We start from the raw sequence: 22,284 nt of genomic DNA, 5'->3' as shown, positions 1-22,284 counted from the left end.
TTGGACCACATGGAATCCTGCCTAAATAAGTCATATTTCAGATTAAACACTTAAAACCTTGATACTGGGCTCTACCTACTCTGCACGTAAGATATGTGGCCAGGTTTCCTCAAGGTTATTAGCACAGTGCCTGGCACCTAATAAGCACTCACGATCAAATATTTGTTGAACAATTTAGCATAGCAGTGGCTCTACCTTCTCAGGGAAATATCCAGAAATAAAGCATTATGAATATTGGCCCACCTTCCTTTGCAGAGGTCATGGTTATCCAACCCTGGGTACAAAAGCAAGCCTGAACTATTCCATCTCAGTGAACTTTCTAAAAATGGTTGCTGTCTCAGCTCTTTAAACTCCTTATACTCCAAAGCTTTCATAAAATATAGCAGATTCAAATAATACTAATAAATGGTACTAGAAGTGATGCTCAACAGGATCTCATGTTTATTGAGAAGTGATTAATGGTAAAAAGAAAGGCAATGCCCTTTCCTCATTGGCTGAACAAGAAACTGAAGAAACATTCACTACACGTTTTACAATATTTTTCTCTTCCAAAATGCATTTCTGTAAACAAGTTTTTACCACTGTTCTTAGCTTTGAAATCAAATTAATCCTGACTTAATCAGTATAATGTACAAGAACAGAACATTTCTTAGGACTCCTAGTATTTTACTTTGAATAACAAAGGGTCAGAGAAAATGAACCACCCTTAAAGACACAACCTTGGGTAACACTGTTAAATTCTCCAAGACAAAAATTCTTCATAAAAATGTTCTTCCAGTTCGGAAGGGAAAAAACAAATTCCCACTTTCTGGGGTGGATGCCCAAAACCTTCAAAACTCAAGTGTTCTCCAAGTGCAAATGCCAAAATGGGGGGAGGAAAGGGTTTAAAAATTAGAGAAAACTGTATGCACTTACGGACTTTAAAATCCGAAAAACATAGTAAAAAGACAAAAAAACAAAGCATTATGCTCTGAAATCACAACCAAAGCCAAAATAAAAGGGACATTTTTCACCTAAACTACCTAGAGGGATTTTTTGTTTAGTTTTTTCTTTTTCTTTTTTTTTTCATTTTCCAGTTAAGTCCTATGTCTTTTGTGAAATTCCAATACTTAAACTGCAAGTCTGCAATCGTCTCTGAAGTCAATGAAATTAAGAAAAAAGTCCTAATTCTCTTGAAGGTCAATTTTTTTCCTCTTAGGATATGCAGATGCAACCGTTGCTGCAGTCTGTGCAGAACTGCCTCTTATTTCCCACGACCTTGACGTTCCTATAAGTTAAAAAAAAATTGAAATGGTTAGTTAAAACTTATCTGAACATGTTTAAGAATTAAAACTTCATAGAATAACTCAACAGAAATTTAATTATTTGTGCTAAATAGAATATTCCCCACAAATAAAAACTGACTTTTACTTCTTATATTTTAAACCAAAGTACTTGCACTCAAGCACCCCAATTAATATAAAATTATTTTTCTTTGACTTTAAAATTCTTAATTGACTAAACACATTTGTTTTCCTATTATAGTTGGTTTAGGCTAATATGTGTCAGTCCCCCCAAATATGGGCCTAAGTAACTCAAATCTATCAATGGCCTGCAGCAGGGAAGCAGCATAAGCCCTAACAGTACTAGAGTCATCCCATATTAGTCCCAAGGCCTTAAACATATTCACAGGCCTTAATTTCCTTTTTTTTAAATAAAGTGAGGATATGTCTCTGGGCTGTGGGAGAATTAATGAGTCGACATATAGAAAGCTCTTAGTCCACAGCAGGCAAGAAAATCATCCTTTTCCCCAAGGGAGAGTTTAAAATCCACTCAGAAGTGGATTTTGAAAACTGAATGCAATACTTACATTTTCCCTGAAATAGATCTAAATGCTCCTTATTAAGAATCATTGTTTATGAGCCTTTCCTAAATGTACCCTAAACAGCATTCCATTTCACACACTACCTCACTTACTGGGATTTTTAAAAATATGACTCAATCCACATGCCTTTTAAAAGCAAAACCAAAAACAAAAAAAGCAAAAGCATTAATTGGTTAGGAGCAAGCACACAGACCTGAACTTAGACTCGATTCATCAAGCTACATGAGTAGAGTCATTTGCTCCCATTCACCTTATGGTAACTATGGTTCTGAAGTTAAACATGATTCCTATTAAAAAAGAACAGCAACTACTACTTATGGGCTTCCATGTTGCAGGCACTGTACATAATGATCTTCATAACCACCCTACAAAGGACTATACTATTCCTGCTTTAGAGATAAGAAAACTAAGGCTCAAAAAAGTTACCTGACCAAGGTTACCTAAGAACCAAGATTCAAACCCATGGCTACATGGCTCTTTACCTACACCATGTCATTACAAATATTTACGTAAAAGTCAACAAAGTTAAGTGAGGCTTTGTGACGAACTGACTACTACCACTAAACTACTCCATGGATATAAAAACAGTAAATTATTCAGAAGGAACATTATCTTTTTGTGATGTCCCACTTCACATATCTGAAATTCAGAGATAAATTCACCAACATACAAGGATCTGGGATATTTTCAAAATAAGTCATTTTGAAATTTCAACCTTTATAAAATTAATTTAATAAAACAATTCACCCACACACTGTTTCTGGAAATCAAACTCAATTCAAGAATATGAAAAAGAAATTCAATCCAACATAAAAGGGACCTCAAAAGTTTTGATGTTCCTGGGCTGCAGTACTGACCCTCCCTTTCTATAGCTCTCCCAAAGTTTTGATAATGAATATATTGTTTATAATAGGAAAACCACAACTAAAAAAAAAAAACCAAAAACCCTCTGGCATGGACCAAAATGAAACTTTCAAAAGCACCTAGATTCTCATATCAATCTTTTTTTTTTTTAAATTGAAGTATAGTTGATTTACAATGTTGTGTTAGTTTCAGGTATACAGCAAAGTGATTCAGTTATACATACATATACATATTCTTTTTCAGATTCCTTTCCATTACAGGTTATTACAAGATACTGAATATACAGTTCCCCCTGTGCTGTGATAGGAGTAGGTTCTCCTATCAACCATAAACTCATCTACCTCGTTCAGTCTTTCTTAATTTGGATGGATACTATTTATCTAACCTCTCTTCTATTGCTAATCATCTACCTTTAGTTTCAGGAAATATGGACTCTTTTCTTCGTGTTTCTTGATTAAATCTCATTCCTATGCTTTTAAAAGCCAAGAATGCCTGGCCTTCTGGCCCTGGGGTACAGTTCAAAACCCCTTCCTTCTTTGAGACTTACTCAACCACTGCAGTTTTCAATGTGCTTCTAAATCTGCATCCACAATTGAAAATCAAATTGTATTGACTCATTTCATATAAAATTAGTCCCAACTCAACTAAAAGCTCCTAGAAAGCAAAGAACAGTTCTTTAGCTAAGCTCACTCACAAACTTATTTATGAGTTTAGCAGTGGATAACAGGCTACAGTTGACTCTTATGTAAAATTCTGGTTCTCATCACAAGAAAAAAAATGGTGATGGATGTTAACTAAATTTATTATGGTAAGCATTTCTCAATAAACATATATATCAAATCATTATGTTGTAGTACACCTTTAACAATGCTGTATGTCAATTATATCTCAATAAAAATGGGAGAAATCCCTAGAGGCAACTTTTGTTACCAGTTTCTTGGGTCCTTCCTGAGTTATTTTAAGCATATAAAAGCTTATTACATCTTTTTTTCTTTTCACAAGTAGCATACAAAACACACTTCACTTTGCTTTTTTTCCCCTCGCTTAATATGTCTTGCAGATTATTCAATTTTAGCACATACAGATCTGGGTTTTTTATGGGTCTGGGAGCACCCTCCTTGCTCTGAATTCAAGAACTGAAGATCTAGGGCTTCCCTGGTGGCGCAGTGGTTAAGAATCTGCCTGTCAATGCAGGGGACACAGGTTCAAGCCCTGGTCCGGGAAGATCCCACATGCCGCGGAGCAACTAAGCCTGTGCGCCACAACTACTGAAGCTCACGAGCCTAGAGCCCGTGCTCCACAACAAGAGAAGCCACCAAAATGAGAAGCCTGCGCACCACAATGAAGAGTAGCCCCCGTGTGCCAGACTAGAGAAAGCCCGTGTGCAGCAACAAAGACGGACGGACGGACAGATGGAAGGAAGGAATTGAAGATCTGTAAGAGAAGCAGTTCTCAAAGACATTATGATGAATGAAAGAAGCCTCAGACAAAAGAATACACACTGTATGATTCCAATTCTGTGAAGTTTTATAACAGGGAAAATGAATCTACGGTGGGGACAAAATTAGAACAGTAGTTGTCTGTGGTGGGGTGGGGGTGGAAATTCCTAGGATGGTAATGTTCTGTATCTTGACTGGGGTTTGGGTTACACAGATGGGTACATTTGTCAGCACTCAGCAAATATACACTTAAAATTTGTGCATTTTATTTAACTCAAAAAATACATAAAACAAATACTGAGCTCTAGTTAATGATACGCATGCTGAAATGTTTAGGGGTGAAGTATACTGATAGTGACAATTTCTTTGAAATACATCAAAAAATAAAACGGACTGGTAGAAAAAAAAAAAAACGGAGAAAAAATTCTGCCTATTATCTCATTTTAATGTAATGTAATCCCAGGAATACAAATAAACTTACATGCTCCAAATTGTACCATTAAATTAGAAAACCTAGGCTTTGCCAAATCCATTTTTCCCTAAGAAACACACTTATGGGAATTCCCTGGCGGTCTGGTGGTTAGGACTCCATGCTTCCACTGCAGGGGGGCACTGGTTCTATTCCTGGTCAGGGGACCTTAGTTCCCCACATGCCGCGCAGCTCAGCAAAACAAACAAACACACACTTATAAGTTCATCACGATGCTTAAAAACAGCATTTAAAATATTTAGTCAAAAGAAATTCAAAATAGCACTGTGAAATTGCACTTATTACGTCATCTCATTTTTTAAACACAAAGTTTGTTCCTCTATAATGTGATACTAAATCCACCTGTGTTCAATTTTGCCTCAAACGTAACATAAAACTATTCCTGGGGCTTCCCTGGTGGTGCAGTGGTTAAGAATCAGCCTGCCAATGCAGGGGACACAGGTTCGAGCCCTGGTCCGGGAAGATCCCACATGCCGCAGAGCAACTAAGCTGGTGCACCACGGCTACTGAGCCTGCGCTCTAGAGCCCCCCAGCCACAACTACCGAAGCCCGTGCGCCTAGAGCCCGTGCTCCGCAACAAGAGAAGCCACCGCAATGAGAAGCCCGTGCACCACAACGAAGAGTAGACCCCGCTCGAAGCAACTAGAGAAAGCCCGCGCGCAGCAGCGAAGACCCAATGCAGCCAAAAATTAAATAAATTCATAAAAAAAAAAAAAACTATTCCTGAATCTTAGCTACACAATTATACCAAGACGGCAAATACCACCTGTGTCCTAATGTAAACCTGTGTGACAGAAGCTTACTTTAAATTATGGAAATTACATGCAAACAACAAATGGCATTAGCTGCCTTAATCTCCTGATCAACATCAAGAAAATATCACACTGATACAATTCAGCAAGCTGATTAAATTGCTCTTCTACTTCCAGATACAATTTTGATGTGTGCACAAAAAATAAGCTTATATATTTACAAATAATAAAGATAATATCCATCTTCTCAGAGATTATAAAGATACTTAAGCATTCACATCATACCATCTTGAAAAGTAAAATGAATTTGGCACCAATAATAAAACTGTAAACGATTCACAGGATTTTAAATACTATTTTAAACATTTTTATTAAAAAAGAAAAAAAAAAAAAGGGACTTCCCTGGTGATGCAGTGGATAAGACTCTACGCTCCCAATGCAAGGGGCCCAGGTTCGATCTCTGGTCAAGAACTGCATGTCACAACTAAGGAACCCACAAGCCTCAACTAAGGAGCCAGCGAGCTGCAACTAAGGAGCCCACGTGCCAAAACTAAGACCCAGCACAACCAAATAAATAAATATTAAAAAAAATAAAAACCAAACAAAAAAAAACACTTGGGGGAATTCCCCAGAGGTCCAGTGGTTAGGACTCTGAGCTTCCACTGCAGGGGGCACAAGTTCAACCCCTGGTCAGGGAACTAAGATCCCAAAGGCCACGCAGCACAGCCAAACAAAACAAACAAAAAAAAAAATTGGTTGAAAACAGGAATGAATCAGAGGATCCTGCTTGAAGGGCCTGCCATTGCCCAATCTGAGCATTACACAGCCTTAATGATAAGTAAACAACTATCACAGTAATATCTTAATTGGGTAAGAACTGGCAATGGATGCTAAATCTAAAGAGTGAAAATCTGATAAGGAACAAGATATTTATAGCGTCTCAAACTGTTTTCCCACTTATTAAAAGGAAAATAGTACCTTTAAGTGGAGAACCAGGTGAATACCTTAAATAAGTGATCAAAGTAAACATTACTAATAACGGCATAAACAGACCATCTTATACCTCCTACTGTGATGCACTGAGGACACAAAGTCACTTATGTAGTATCCCTGCCAGAAAAGCATAATCTGAATGTACACAATGAGAAAAGGAAACCTCAGACAAACAGTGACACCTACAAAAATAAATAGCATATACTCTTCAGAAATGTCATATCATAAACAAAAGGGGTGAATGGGTGGGATGTTGGTGTGTGAGTATGTGTGTTTAACTGCAGATTAAGAGACTAAAAAGACATAAAACTGAAAGATCCTGGACTGGACCCTGGACCCCCCCGCCCCCCAAAAATTGCTACCAAGGACATTAAGACAACTGGTAAAAATATGAATAAGGTCTGTAGATTAGATAATCGTATTGTGTGTTAAACTTCCTGATTTTGAAAACTGCATTGTGCTCATAAATGCATGTTCTTGTTCTTAGGAACTACACAGCAAAATATTTAGGAGAAAAGGTCATGATGTCTTGGAACTTACTCTCAAATGGTTCAGAAAAAAATTTCACACACATCTCCAAAGAGAATGATACAGCAAATGTAGCAAGATATTACATTGGTAAATCTGGGTGAAGAGTATGTGGGAGCTCTTTGCACTATTCTTTAAATTTCTCCCAGTTTGAAATTATTTCAAAGTAAAAAGTTAATAAATTGGGGGATAATTCATTTAATTCTTCTGCAAAAATTGGCTGCATTAAAAAGTTATGTTGGGCTTCCCTGGTGGCCCGGTGGTTGGGAGTCTGCCTGCCAATGCGGGGGACATGGGTTCGGGCCCTGGTCTGGGAAGATCCCACGTGCCGCGGAGCAACTGGGCCCATGAGCCACAATTACTGAGCCTGCGCGTCTGGAGCCTGTGCTCCGCAACAGGAGAGGTCGCGATAATGAGAGGCCCGCGCACCACAATGAAGAGTGGCCCCCGCCTGCCGCAACTAGAGAAAGCCCTTGCACAGAAACGAAGACCCAACACAGCCATAAATAAATAAATAAACAAACAAACAAACCCAAAGTTAAAAAAAAAAAAGATACCACTGAAGGGTGATAACACATTTCAATAAAAACTACATAACCTTAAAAAAAAAAAAAGGTATGTTTGGGACTTACCCAGTGGCACAATGGTTAAGAATCCGCCTGCCAATGCAGGAGACACAGGTTCGATCCCTGGTTCAGGAAGATCCCACATGCCGCGGAGCAACTAAGCCCGTGTGCCACAACTACTGAGCCTGCGCTCTAGAACTCGCAAGCCAGAACTACTGAGCCCGCACACCACAACTACTGAAGCCCGAGCGCTCTAGGGCCCCCATGCTGCAACTACTAAGCCTGCATGCTGCAACCACCGAAGTCCGTGTGCCTAGAGCCTGTGCTCCGCAAGAAGAGAAGCCACCGCAATGAGAAGCCCGCACACCGCAACAAAGAGTAGCCCCTGCTTGCCGCAACTAGAGAAAGCCCGCTTGCAGCAACGAAGACCCAACGTACCCAAAAATAAAAATAAATAAAAAGTTATGTTTAACAATTCATGAAACTTTGAAATGTGTTTATTTCCTCATACCTACACTAAAATCATGAAACATGAGGGTATTTTAGCAAAAGAAAAAGAAAAAAATCTGCCTATCAGCTTTTTACAAGTCTTTTAAAATGAGGGAAAAAATGACACAGAGAAGATTCTAACACAAGGACCATTATTTTAACCACTTTGGGACATTGAAACCTTTTAGGTTTCCATAAAAGACTTCTCTTACAGCAGGTCTCTTCTTTCACTTTTGTGACTATTTCCTATTACCACTGGGAATTCCACTAAATTGCTTTGACAATTTATGGTCGAAAGACTTCACTTGTCAGATGTATTTATTAACATTTCTAATTAACCAGTCCTACCTTGGTAATATTTAATAAAGAAAAAGCTGGGGTTGGGAGGGTGGGGGACAGAAGAATGATGACAAGATACACAATAAAAGGAAAGAGCAGCAGAACACATAAAAGCAAGCTGGGACCTCCAACGGGTCCAAGTCCCAGCTGGAACTGCCATAAACACAACATGCATTTGTCTCTTGTTGGACACTCCAGCTTTTATACATGAAGATGCTACTAACCCACCATAGCAGCGGATGTGGTGCAGCAAACTGGCTTTCCCCGTGGTGGTGGTGTTATGTTGCAGCCTACCCACCACCTTTTTTAACCTAGTGCTACGTGCAAGGTAGCTACAGTGAGATCTGTGGTAGCAACAGGCTGGACTGGCTAGTCTAGGTTAAGCTTCTGCATAAGATCCTCAAACACAAACACAAAATTAATCATAAAGTCCCAGTTAACCAAAAAACAGACCAAATGCTAAAAGGAAGGGAAGAAGCATTCCTAAAGCTTGAGGATACTGTGATGGTAATAAAGAATAAAGGAAAACAGCAGAGCAAGATTTTACTGAATTCACACCTCATCACAAAATTCTCACTAGGACATTCATCCTAATCTTTAAATCAGTCCACAATCTCATTGTTTATTGTTCAATGAAAAGACTAAAGAAAAAAATTTTTACAAAATAAAAATAAAGATATTAACTAAGAACGTATAAACCAGAGGAAGAAGTTTCTAGGCCTAAATATCTGGTCTGTCACTTAAACAACTAGAGGTTAATACTCACCGTTCATCCATCACATCTTAGTCCCTCCTCACCTTACATCTATAACTGTAAAATGCAAAAGTTCATCTCTAGAGGAAATATCCTAAAAGCCACAAGGTGGCAATGTTACTTAAAGTCTGCATATTTGAAATCTCTTCCTACGATATTATAAATCTGCTTAATTTTTCCTCTATTTAGCTTAATATCCTTTCTCATTTCTACTACCTACCACCCCTCTCCCCACTTTGAAGTGGGCCATAAAACACAACAGGCACACATATATTTGTCGGATATAATTTTATTAACTTTAAAGTCTGATGTCTACCCCTCAAATAAAATTTACTTAATAGCCCTCAAGTAAGTTTTCTTATATCCCCATGGTCCCTGATAGAAAAGAACACAAATTTCAGGGTCCCTGGCTGAAAATAAGACAATGCTTACATAGGTTAACATGAAAAAATAGGATTATACTAATATGACTTTCAATGCTTTACATGGCTTATGAAATCAATCTTTTTTTGGCGGCACGGGGGCGGGCTGTGCTGCAAGGCCTGTGAGATCTTAGTTCCCTGACCAGGGATTGAACCCGGAGCCACGTCAGTGAAAGCGCGGAGTTCTAACCACTGAACTGCCAGGGAACTCCCTGATCAATCTTAATAGTCTCTGATGCTATGAATATATGAGTGTTTTATATATATATATATATATGTATGTATATATATATATATATTCCCTCCCTTTTAAGATTTTCTAGGTGCAGAAATGGACACTTACTTGAAATAAATTTCTGGGAACTGGCATAGGAGCACCAGGATGAAGTAAATGCATTTAACTAATAACCTTTCCTACCATCAAATTCTTTTCCAAGACTGTTAGTAGCTGAACTCCTATATACATTTCACTAACAAGGTCAGAAGTAAAAGCCTGGATAATCTACTATTTTCAGGCCCTGAATCATAAGTCTTAACTAGTAACAGAACAAAGGGTAAGACAGATACATTAAAATATTTTCAGTTATTCTTTGAATCACTCCTTGGCTCTCCAGTAAGAGCTACATTTGAACAAAAGCTAATTTCACAATAAAATCAATTTCTGAAAGCACTTCAGAATACAGTTTAGCAAATAAGGTTTTTTAATAGCCTGTCAGTCAAATTCCCCCCCCCCCACTCCCAGCGTTTGACAGTAAGTTCAGAAAGAATGAAGCAATCACTAAATATGCTTTCCAGCTATCCGATAAATGATATAAACTCCAGTTCCACCTTCAAAAATTTCCAGTCGAACCATCCTCAACACCTCCATTAACCTCTCTAGTCCAAGCTACTGTAACCTCTCAATAGGACTTTGCCACAGACTCCTTTTAACTGATCTCCCTTTCAGTCTTGTGCCCTCCCCAGTCTATTCCAAGGGTGGGACCCCAAAATGGAAACTCAGTAGCATTAGTAAGTACCATGCCAAAAGTTACTGAAGAATGTGATAACTGATGTAAAATAAACGAAGGTGTATTTATGTGTACATACACATTTATATGCCTGAGATTATGGATCACAATAATCACTCATAAAAGACCTGTATGCAAGTACTTCACTTGTATATATACATTTAATCCTAACAACCCAGTAAGTTTTTTCCCCCATTTTCATAAAATACTGAGGCTCAGAAGTTTACTTGCTCAAATCACTGATAGTGGCAGATATGACACCATCTTCTGAGCTCCTAGCCTTTTCAATACTATGCTAACAAGAAAACAGAATCTAGGATTCATGCTTATTAATATCAACCTAGTGTATACCCACACCTAAATTTTTTTAAAGGCCCATCATACGTAATATACTTAATAGAATAATAGAATCCCTTCCCACATCCCAAAAAACTAATTACCCTTAAAAATCAGTTAACAGGCTTCCCTGGTGGCACAGTGGTTAAAAATCCGCCTGCCAATGCAGGGGACACGGGTTCGGGCCCTAATCCGGGAAGATCCCACATGCCGCGGAGCAACTAAGCCCGTGAGCCACAACTACTGAGCCTGCGCTCTAGAGCTCGCAAGCCACAACTACTGAAGCCCGGGCGCCTAGAGCCCGTGCTCCACAAGAGAAGCCACTGCAATGAGAGGCCCGCGCACCACAACAAAGAGTAGCCCCCACTCACCACAACTAGAGAAAACCCGCGCACAGCAACAAAGACCCAATGCAGCCAAAAATAAATAAAATAAAATATATAAATTAAAAAAAAAAATCAGTTAACATCTTCGGGCAACTTCAGGATGGATAGTGGCCACTAAATCTTATTGCTTAAAATTATCTAACAACTCTAAACAATGTGCTCACAAAAAGGAAGATACAATAAAATAATGTAAAACTTAAAACATTACAGCCTCTTAGAAGTAGCCATAATGTCTCTGAGGAGTAGATTACAACAAGTAACACGGAGGATATTCAGCCAAAGACATCAGCACCTTTTAATGAACAAACAATACAGGCAGTTCACTAGAGGCTCATAATATTGATAGCTGATGAAAAATACTACTCAAAAGACCCTTTCAGCCTTAAGGTAGGCCACAGTGTAAAAAGGTACAGCCAGACTTTTCAGACACATGTGAATTCTAACATTGCTTCTAAAGATGAAGTCTTTTTTGACCCAGAAATATGGCAGTTCCATATGGTTCTGATTAATATTTAATAAAAATGAACTCAACATCTCAAAAAAAGAAAAGATGAAGTCTTGAGACTAGCAGGCAGAGACTGGAAGGAGGACTACAGAGCAAAGGAAGAAACTTACAGGAAAAATAAGCATGAGGAATTTGAGGTGAGGGACATACAAAACACCACCTAATGACATTTATAATTTAAATACAAGAGAATCACCTATAGAGCTGATAAAATGCAGATTCCAAGGCCTCAACTCCAAAGGTGCCCACTCAGTAGGTGAGGAAGGACAAGAATCTGCAATGTAAGTACTCTCAGATGGTAACCTGTACAAACTGGGAAACTTCTCTTCAACTGCTTCTGATCCTTTTAAGAAATACCTAGGCAGCTTACTAAATAAAATTTCAGTTTAGTAAATCTGGGGGTAGACCTAGTTATCAGTATTTTTGTAAATACTTTCCAGGTGACTCAAAGTTTGCTTTAAATTGTTGTTACCATTTTTTTGGAATTTATACTATGAAGCTCTCACACCACGTCCACCCTGCTCCCCTCCCCACCCCTTTGCAGGCTTATGGACTGCAAGTAAGATAACATTTGTCATAAATAATTTTGAATTACCCAAGAACTTGTCTAGGGTTCTAGTTCTGCCACTAAAATGAGGTAATCTTGCAGTTTGTGTACAAAAAGAGTTAGGTAGCCTAAAACCTTCCCACTCAATTTTATAACCTTCCAGAGTAATTATTCAGAACCATTTGTGTTCTCCCTTACTCTTGCTGCCTGTCATTAGCAGCAACTCTCACAAGGTTAGGTAGAGTAGATCCAATTTGCTCCCTCTTGATGCTTGTGATGAGGGAGTTTTAAACCTAAGTGCTTAAATAAAGGTTTAAGTTTCAGCCAATTATGCTCTCCTCATATACCCAACGAAGAGTTGACTGACTACAGGTATTAGTAGATAATAGAACATTGCAGTTAGTTATTTTAAATGATAAATGTGAAGATGCAGCAAGGCCTAAGAACAGAAAAGCTTTGGGGCAAAATGAATTCCAGCTCTTCTACAACCTAACTAGTGATCTTAACAAAATTATTCCTTTTTGAATCTCAGTTCCCTAACTGAAAAATGAAGATAATCTTGGGGACTCCCTGGCGGTCCCGTGGTTAGGACTTGGAAACTTCCACCGCAGGGGGCCCGAGTTCGTCAGGGAACTAAGATCCCGCAAGCCAAGCAGTGGGGCCAAAAAAAAAAAAGAAGAAAAAAGAAGATAATCTTATTCTACAGGATTGTTACAAGGGATCAGAGGTCAGATATGGAAAGTGCCTTATGCACAAGCGCAAAAAATGGCTGAATATCGGTAAATACCTGAAGTATTAAGGGGGAAAAGCAGGATAAAATACTACATAGAATATGATTATAATTGTATAAACCGCTAACTTGTGTCGGAAAATAAGCCAAAATGATGAGTGGTTTTGTCAGGGTAGAGGAACTATGAGTGAGTTTTCTTTCATTTTCTCCACACTTTTATAATTTGGTTATTACAATGAAAAACAAATGCAAACGGAAAATTTGCAAATGCTAATATAAAATTTGCACATTGCAAATTTTTTTTAACATGCAAACAGTTTAAAAGCTCTATATGCTATCTATACCCTGACTGCCCAAAAGGTCCACATGAAGTCAAAAGCTTACATATAAGTCTACCTTTTCTAAATGGCTTCACATATTACACAAGTGATCTGTCCAAATTTTTAGCTCTGACACATGTAGCAGAGTATTAAATATCTCATAAGAACCACCAGGTATTACAACAGCAGTAAATGCAAATGAGTTGGAAAGAGCAACTGCCTGCCTCTTCCCGCTCCCCACATACCCAACAGCTTAATCTTGAAGGTTTAGCCATTTTCTTCCTTCATCTTTCTTTCCACAATCTTTTCCTATATACATCCTTCTAGACCCAACTCAAAGCCAGTCTTCCATAAAAATGACTCAACTCTGGTCTTGCTATTCTTTTCTTCTGTACTTGGTCTCATCCTGTAAAATGAGCACTTCAATACCCACTATCCTATACTGTTTCACTTATATCTCTCCTCCCTATGGCTAACTGGAGTTAAGTCAGTTCAATTAGGAATTGCTTATTCAGCAAGGGATGAAAAGCATTAGGGCACACTACTGAGCTAGTTGTTAGTCTATACTGTCTAGTTGTTATAACTAGAAAAATTTGCTCTGGAGGAGGTGGCAGCAGGATGCAAATTTAAATTGAATTACCTGCTTCTGTGGAGAAAGGCAGAAAGGATGATCTGAGCCTACCACACTCTCCTTCCTCATTTGCAGACTTGCAGATTTCAATGGTGAAGAAAGAGATCTTTTGTTTTCCCTAATTCAGGGAACAGAGCTTTTTCTCCTTCTCTACATGAAACTCCTATATAGTGCAGGTGTCAGTCCTTTATCATACAGTTCCTTAAACTAAAGCAGTCAAAGCCAATGCTGTAGCATCCCCAGCTGCTGTGAGATGTTTTTCTAATCCCTCCCTTCCTCCAAGACTAAATAACCAATACACCTAAATCAGATGCTGAAGCTGCAGATTCCTTACATTTCTTCAATTTCAAAATAGATCCCCCCACCCCCGACTCCACCTCCATGCACCATTACTCCATTTTTTGAAAAAGTCCTGTCATCCAGTGGGTTCCAAATTATGCTTCATAGAGGAGATGCTTCGAAGATCACCCAGGGAAAAACAGAGAGCTGAGCATGTGAAATCAGCCATTAATGGGGTTCTGAGTAAGGTTTTGTTTTGAGGAGAAAAAAAAAAATTCCACTTTTGAAACTGAAAGTTTGAAAACTGTCATAGGACTAATCTTTACTTCTGGCAGGTAAGCAGAATGGTTCACATCTGAGTAATTCTTGATTTAAACTATTCAGAGTAAATACTAAATGATTCTAGAATCGCTAACTACCCCTTGTCCCAAAATGTTTAAGTTTGGAAAAACGGCAGTCCCCTCTGGATCAATCTTTAGCCATAGCAAAAACAGAATACTGACATTTTTAACACCCAACTGCATTTCAGACATTGTTGTATGGTCTAATTCACCAAAACAGCCCGTACTAACTAAACAGAAGCTGGTCTTACTTCATTAAATCTCTTAAAGACTTGGAACAGACAGCTTAGAAAACTTCACAGGTTGTGAAGGGCTGGAACACTATAGAAACAACAAATGCACAGTCTGTTGAATGATGTGTGGAGACCAAAACCTTCAAACCCCTAACAAAGCACTCTCATGTTACTTTTATTCAGATAGTTGTTGGCATTTGCAGTCATCTGCTACCTCTCTACAGTCTCTGAATAAGTTGATTATACCCCACTGCTTGAAATTCTACTCAAGATATAGCCCTTTCCTTGTTCTCTTTCTAAAGCTCCAACTACTCCCTCTCAAACCCTTTCATTTGGTCCCTCTTTAATCCATCCTTTAAATTGTGTTATTGCTGGGGGTTCTTTCTTTGGCCCTCTTCTCTCAATGCACGTTGGCTCTGGAACCGCACCGAAGTAGAACACCAGCTCTGCTTTCTTAGTTTGGGCAACTGTGCAAAAGAATGTACTTTTTTCTGTGCTTCAGCGCCTTCATCTGTAAAACTAAGATAGCTGTACATACCTCACAATGATAGAATTAAATGAAAACTTACATAAAAATATGTATTCGGGGACTTCCCTGGTAGCGCAGTGGTTAAGAATCCACCTGCCAATGCAGGGAACACGGGTTCGATCCCTGTCCCGGGAAGATCCCACATGCCTCAGAGCAACTAAAGCCCGTGTGCCACAACTGAGCCTGCGAACCACAACTACTGAGCCCACGTGCCACAACTACTGAAGCCCATGAGCCTAGAGCCCATGCTCTGCAACGAGAAGCCACCACAATGAGAAGCCCGCGCAGAACAAGGAGTAGCCCCTGCTCACCACAACTAGAGAAAGCCAGCACACAGCAATGCAGAACCAACGCAGCCAAAAACAAATAAATTTATTTTTTTTAAAATGTATTCAGGGGCTTCCCTGGTGGCGCAGTGGTTGAGAATCTGCCAGCCAATGCAGGGGACACGGGTTCGAGCCCTAGTCTGGGAAGATCAACTGTGCCCGTGAGCCACAACTACTGAGCCTGCGCGTCTGGAGCCTGAGCTCCGCAACAAGAGAGGTCGCGATAGTGAGAGGCCCACGCACCGCGATGAAGAGTGGCCCCCACTCGCCGCAACTAGAGAAAAGCCCTCACACAGAAACAAAGACCCAACACAGCCAAAAAATAAATAAATAAATGTAGTCATTAAAAAAAAAAAAGTACTCAGGACAGGTGCATATTAGACACTACAAAATGAGCAATAATTTCGGCCATTATTTTTATTACCAATGTTCTTGAAGAATCTTAAACTCGTCCATGCCTTTAACCTATACTGAGAGCTGGAAACTCCCAAATTTCTATCAACAGATCTCTCCTGAGCTCCAGATCCTACTATCACCTTTCTGTCCTACAAGCACCCCAAATACTATTTCCAAAAGCCAACACATCTCCAAACCCTAACCTGTTGCTCATCCCATATTCTCTAAGTTTTTTTTTAATAACTAATCAGTAAATATTTCTACCGCATTTTTCAACTGTAACTTCCCCATTCCCACTATCATGATACAGGCTCTCACTGTCTTTCTCCCAACTATAGTAAAAAAACTCTCATTTGGTCTTCAAGTCACTTACACCTCTCTCTCCTCATTTAATAGATGACTTTAGGTAAGTTTCTAACCTGAGCTTCCATTTTCCTACCTATAAATATGGGATACTGCCTCCCGGAGTTGGTGTGGGGATTAAAGTAAAACTATGAAAGTACCTAACAAAGTCAGTGCTCAGTACGTATTTCATCCTTCCCATCCTCTAAAACGTCACTCTACACTGACTATCCTCCCTTACAATCTAAAAACATAAGTACAGGATAAAAATCCAAAGCCCTTCTTATACTAGGCCCAACCAACCTCTCCAGTTTTATCACTTATTCTTTCCATATTAAACTTCTCATTTCACAAGACCCAGTTTTCTATCTGGCAAACTCCACATATCACACAGTGGTCCATGGGCTTTGGGACTAGACAGAGACTGTGGCTTTGGGTGGAGTTCCAACATATTTTCATTTATTGATACTAATGACTTAAAGACAAAAGTGAAATAACAAAAACATATGTCAGGGCTTCCCTGGTGGCGCAGTGGTTGGGAGTCTGCCTGCTAATGCAGGGGACACGGGTTCGAGCCCTGGCCTGGGAGGATCCCACATGCCGCGGAGCGGCTGGGCCCGTGAGCCACAACTGCTGAGCCTGCGCGTCTGGAGCCTGTGCTCCGCAACGAGAGAGGCCCGCGCATCGCGATGAGGAGTGGCCCCCGCTTGCCACAACTGGAGAAAGCCCTCGCACAGAAACGAAGACCCAACACAGCCAAAATCAATCAATCAATCAATCAATCAAAACATACGCATCTGAGTCAAGATCCTCATTAAAAAAAAAAAAAAAAAAAAAATATGTCAGAACTTCACTGGCTTGTCAATTTGAGCAACTTCCTTGCTAAACTGGATAATAATTTTCAAATTCTGGAAGACTAATTCCTCAAATTTTGTTTTATTCAAAATATGTCAGGGATAGAGACACGACACACTTAAGTTTAATCTGCATTAAGGGAATTCCCTGAGTGGTTAGAACTCTGCTCTTCCACTGCAGGGGGCACGGGTTCAATCCCTGGTCGGGAAACTAAGATCCCACATGCTTTGTGGCAAATCTGTATTAATATTTTCTCCATCCCTTTAAGTCTAGACAATCAACAAAAATCAAGTCCTGATTTGTATATAGCATCTGCCAATTTCCGCGGTGTCAATAACATGGCTGACCTCAAACTACCAATGGAATACAGGAATACAGTGGGGCTGAGAAGACATGTGTAATAGCACAATACTATATATTGATACAGACATAATAACTTCAAGAGTGATGAATTTAAATATTATGGTTTAGGGCTTCCCTGGTGGCGCAGTGGTTGAGAATCTGCCTGCCAATGCAGGGGACACGGGTTCGAGCCCTGGTCTGGGAAGATCCCACATGCCGCGGAGCAACTAGGCCCGTGAGCCACAATTGCTGAGACTGCGCGTCTGGAGCCTGTGCTCCGCAACAAGAGAGGCCGTGAGAGTGAGAGGCCCGCGCACCGCGATGAAGAGTGGCCCCCACTTGCTGCAACTAGAGAAAGCCCTAGCACAGAAACGAAGACCCAACACAGCCATAAATAAATAAATAAATAAAATTAATAATAATAATAATAAATTTAATTTTTTTTAAAAAAGAAGCTTATTAACACTTAGACCTATTCCTCTGTCCTGTGTTTTTTAAAAAAAAAAAATTATGGTTTAATGGTAATCATAATGGTATTCTAAGTTTATATAGTTTAACTATAACATTTCTAACTGTAGTTTACAATGTAATTCAATGTAAATAGAAAGGCATTTAAAATACCTTTTTTTTTTTTAAAAAATTTATTTATTAATTTATGGCTGTGTTAGGTCTTCATTTCTGTGCGAGGGCTTTCTCTAGTTGCGGCAAGTGGGGGCCACTCTTCATCACGGTGCGCGGGCCTCTCACTATCGCGGCCTCTCTTGTTGCGGAGCACAGGCTCCAGATGCGCAGGCTCAGTAATTGTGGCTCACGGGCCTAGTTGCTCCGCGGCATGTGGGATCTTCCCAGACCAGGGCTCGAACCCGTGTCCCCTGCATTGGCAGGCAGATTCTCAACCACTGCGCCACCAGGGAAGCCCTAAAATACCTTTTAATACAATGTATTTAATGTTTAAGTTTATGCAATTTGTTTAATAACAACTGTGTTTAACAACTAGCTTGCTAAAATTCTTGAAAGCTAAACAACTGGCTCACAATTAGCTAGCTCTAGCACATTATTGGACTTGGACATTGAAATACCAACTCCACCACTTGTTAGCTATGAGACCTTGTATAAATAACCTCTTTGAGCCTGCTTCCTCATCTAAAATATGAGAATGATACATTAGATGAGATAGCTAAACTTTTATGTATACCATGTGCCAAGCACTGTGCTATCATTTAAGTGCTGATTACCCAGTTACTCATTCTATTTGATATAGATCAAATGTTGTTCCCCCATAAAGACTTTCTTAATTTCCCCAAATTTATCACTTCTCCAGAAAGCCAAAATACTTCTTCGTCCCTCTATTACAGCCCTTATCTCATATTTTATCCATTTTGTTGTCCGCCTAACAACACTGTCTGGTCCTAAGCCAAAGATGGTGCCTTGTTTATCTGTTCTATCCTAGCAATTAACACAAACATTTGGGGGCTTCCCTGGTGGTCCGCCTGCCAATGCATGAGACACGAGTTCAAGCCCTGGTCCGGGAAGATCCCACATGCTGCGGAGCAACTAAAGCCCGTGGGCCACAACTACTAAGCCTGTGCTCTACAGCCAGCGAGCCACAACTACTGAAGCCCGTGCTCTAGAGCCCGTGAGGAGCCACAACTACTGAGCCCGTGGGCCACAACTACTAAAGCCCACATGCCTAGAAGCGCGTGTTCCCAACAAGAGAAGCCACCACAATGAGAAGCCTGTGCACCACAATGAAGAGTAGTAGCCCCCGCTCGCCACAACCAGAGAAAAGTCCGCATGCAGCAACAAAGACCCAATGCAGCCAAAAATAAAATAAAATAAAATAAATTTTAAAAAAAACACAAACATTTGTTGAAAGATGGATACAAACAAAGGGCCTGCTTCAAAGAGATCCAAATTCAGTATCACCTATTCTCTTTTGGTTCTCCTTTAACAAGGCTACAGAAAGGCATTTTATCCACAAAGCAAGGAAGGTGGTGAGTAATACAAATAGAATTCCCTCAACCCTACTGGCAGAAAAACAAGTAAATTTATCTGCAAGACAGAAGAAGACATAGATGGCCTTAGAATTTTACAAAACGTTCAGGTTTGCCATCCTGATTAAAACAGGATGCTCACTCACTAGTTCTGAAGAAGCAATTTAAAACAGTGGTGGAGTGAAGTAATGTTAAATGGAAAGAACAGTACTGCATGGTCATTTCCTAAAGATTTAATAGTAAGAAAACAATATATTTGGCTAAAGTGATGTTTCTTTCTTTTCTGGTTTTTGTATCACTAAAACTTGGATATTTAAAATTTTTTTCTAAAGTTGAAAATGGAGCCAAGATGATTACCTCAAACATTTGTAAACAAGGGACAAAATGCCCAAATTAAAGGGTTAGGAGGAAAAAGATGGCTGTAAGGAAAAAAAAACTTCCTTATATAAAGAGAAATATTACTTGTGCCAACACTACAGGAAAACTAGATTTTTTTTTTTTAAAGGAAACATTTCTCAAGTAATCACTTCTATGTTCCTTTGCTAAGTCTTTATTACATTTTAGGTAATAATTTTTTTCATTAATACACAGTAAATATATTAATAACTACCCAAACACCTAATCTATACTAAGATTCACTGAGAATCCACAAATCCTATCTGTCATCTATCTCCTTCTGTTCTCAAGTCCTTTCTTATGTTTTATATGTAATTAGTATTTAGGTCAGAAATTATAAAACACAAACAAAAATAAGGTCTTACTTTTTAAGACCTGTTTTGTACCATCAATTCCTCTCCATGAACCTCAAATGTTATCTTGGGCCACCTAATCCTCTTTTACTCCTCGGTTTCTCTGATCTAAACTACCCCATGTATGAATCTTCTCTACAATTTACCTAATAAAAGTTCTTTTAGTCTCCTCTTGAAACCCTCCTGTGACTAAGACTCCATTTTTAGAAAGTTCCCCCTTTATTTACAAAAATCTCCCTCCCTATAACCTTTACCTATTGGTTCCAGTGCTGTCACTAGCATGAAGAATCATTTGATAACAGCTATCATATTCCCCTTATAAATCATCTCTACTAAGCTAAACACTACTATGAGAAATAAGATAACATGTATAAAGCACATTGCAGGAAGAAATGAGCTATATATATACAGTAATGATACCTATTATTACAAAGTACTGGTTCACCTTTACTTCTACAAGTTTCCCATTGCCTTTCACTGAAGGTTACATCAAGGACCTCCACCATCCTAACTCAAATTAGACCTTACTCCTCATTCTCTTAAACTCTAGTACTTTTTTTTAAGCCAACTTTGTATCTCTCTCAGTAGATTCCTTCTATATCCAACTAACTGCATAAACATTTCATTTAACTCCCTTTTCCTAATCTAATCTCCAAACTTCCCTTCCTGGAAACCCATTCCACAAACTCCAATTAGACTTTTCTTGAACTGTACAGGAATTCCTATTCCAACCTATTATCTCTACAGTGTTATTATCTATACAGATTTGGGCTGTTCTGAACCATGTTCACTCTTCTCAAAACACCTCTGGCTATCTTCTATACATCTTCCAAGGCTCAGCTCAAGAGATCACTTCTTCCAGGATTCTTCTATGATCAATCAACCCACAGCCCAAGCTGCGTTAGGCAATCTTCAAGCTTCCAAACTGGCACCTTGTGCATGCCTTGAGAAAACACTTTTCATTTTGTATTGTTACTTGTCACTTATATAAGGCTGCCTGACAATACATTCGTGGTTTCTCTGTAGCGTCTAGCACACAGTAAAGCTGTTCAAAGAAAAGATAAATAACTTCATCTCAATTCTTAAACACCATAATAAATTTTCAGTATGTCCAAACACACTCCAAGTCACCATTTTTAGGTCTTCTGCTTGAAAATCAGAATAATCCTAAAGGTAAAGAAATCCTGCTATTCTCACTTAATAGCAATGAAATTTTTAAAAACATACACCTTAAGCTGTTGTCACTATAGTAATATTTTCTCTAGGTCTGTCTCTCCTAAATCTCCCCTTAGCTTTCCAGTTATTCAGAAAAATCTTTACCCAAGTGCCTGATTGAGTCTAATGTTGGGCTAGACTTTAAGAGAATTACACAGCCCTCAGTCTCCCCTACTAGACTATCTTATTTTTACCTAGAGTTAAAAAGCTATAAAGATAAGACAAAACTAAACCAACTAGGGACTTCCCTGGTGGCACAGTGGACAGGACTCCGCACTCCTAATGCGGGGGGCCCGGGTTCAATCGCTGGTCAGGGAACTAGACCCACATGCATGCTGCAACTAAGAGTTCGCATGCCACAAATGAGGAGCCCACGTGCAGCAAACTAAGGAGCCCTGGAGCCACAACTAAGGAGCCTGCCTGCTGCAACTAAGACCGGGTGCAACCAAATAAATAAATATTGGGGGGGGAAAAAAGAAAAAACTAAACCAACTATTTTATGAAGTTCATTTAAAAAAAAAAAATCACTAATGCAGGGAGTAACTCTCCCTTTATGCCCCACTATTCCAAAGTTGAGACAGAGGAAAAGATTAACTAACTGCCATCATCTTCTGAATAGCTGACAGTAATACTCAACAACAACAACAAAATTTTAAGAAAAAAGCTCATATGGCAATATATAGCACCAGCAAGACCTTCAAAAACATATATCCTTTGACGC

The 22,284-nt window shown here is 39.2% G+C and overlaps 1 protein-coding gene across 2 annotated transcripts in view; it reads right to left on the bottom strand.

The window, feature by feature from the left end:
* Window positions 1–418: 418 nt before the first annotated feature.
* The window catches only part of YTHDF2 (YTH N6-methyladenosine RNA binding protein F2), a 31,757-nt gene continuing 9,891 nt past the window's right edge, over window positions 419–22,284 (bottom strand). The window contains exons 5-6 of one of the 2 annotated variants that reach the window (XM_057556804.1): window positions 20,361–20,370; window positions 419–1,267 (exon numbers count right to left, since the gene is read on the bottom strand). In XM_057556804.1, coding sequence (XP_057412787.1) covers window positions 1,195–1,267; window positions 20,361–20,370 — 83 coding nt within the window. In that variant the 3' untranslated portion in view covers window positions 419–1,194. The remainder of the gene's footprint in view (window positions 1,268–20,360; window positions 20,371–22,284) is intronic. The other variant, XM_057556798.1, reaches the window with a different exon arrangement.

Source organism: Balaenoptera acutorostrata, chromosome 1 (genome assembly GCF_949987535.1).
Source record: "Balaenoptera acutorostrata chromosome 1, mBalAcu1.1, whole genome shotgun sequence".
Lineage (NCBI taxonomy): Eukaryota > Metazoa > Chordata > Mammalia > Artiodactyla > Balaenopteridae > Balaenoptera > Balaenoptera acutorostrata.
Note: the sequence above shows the minus strand (reverse complement) of the source record. Positions and strands in the feature narration are given on the sequence as shown.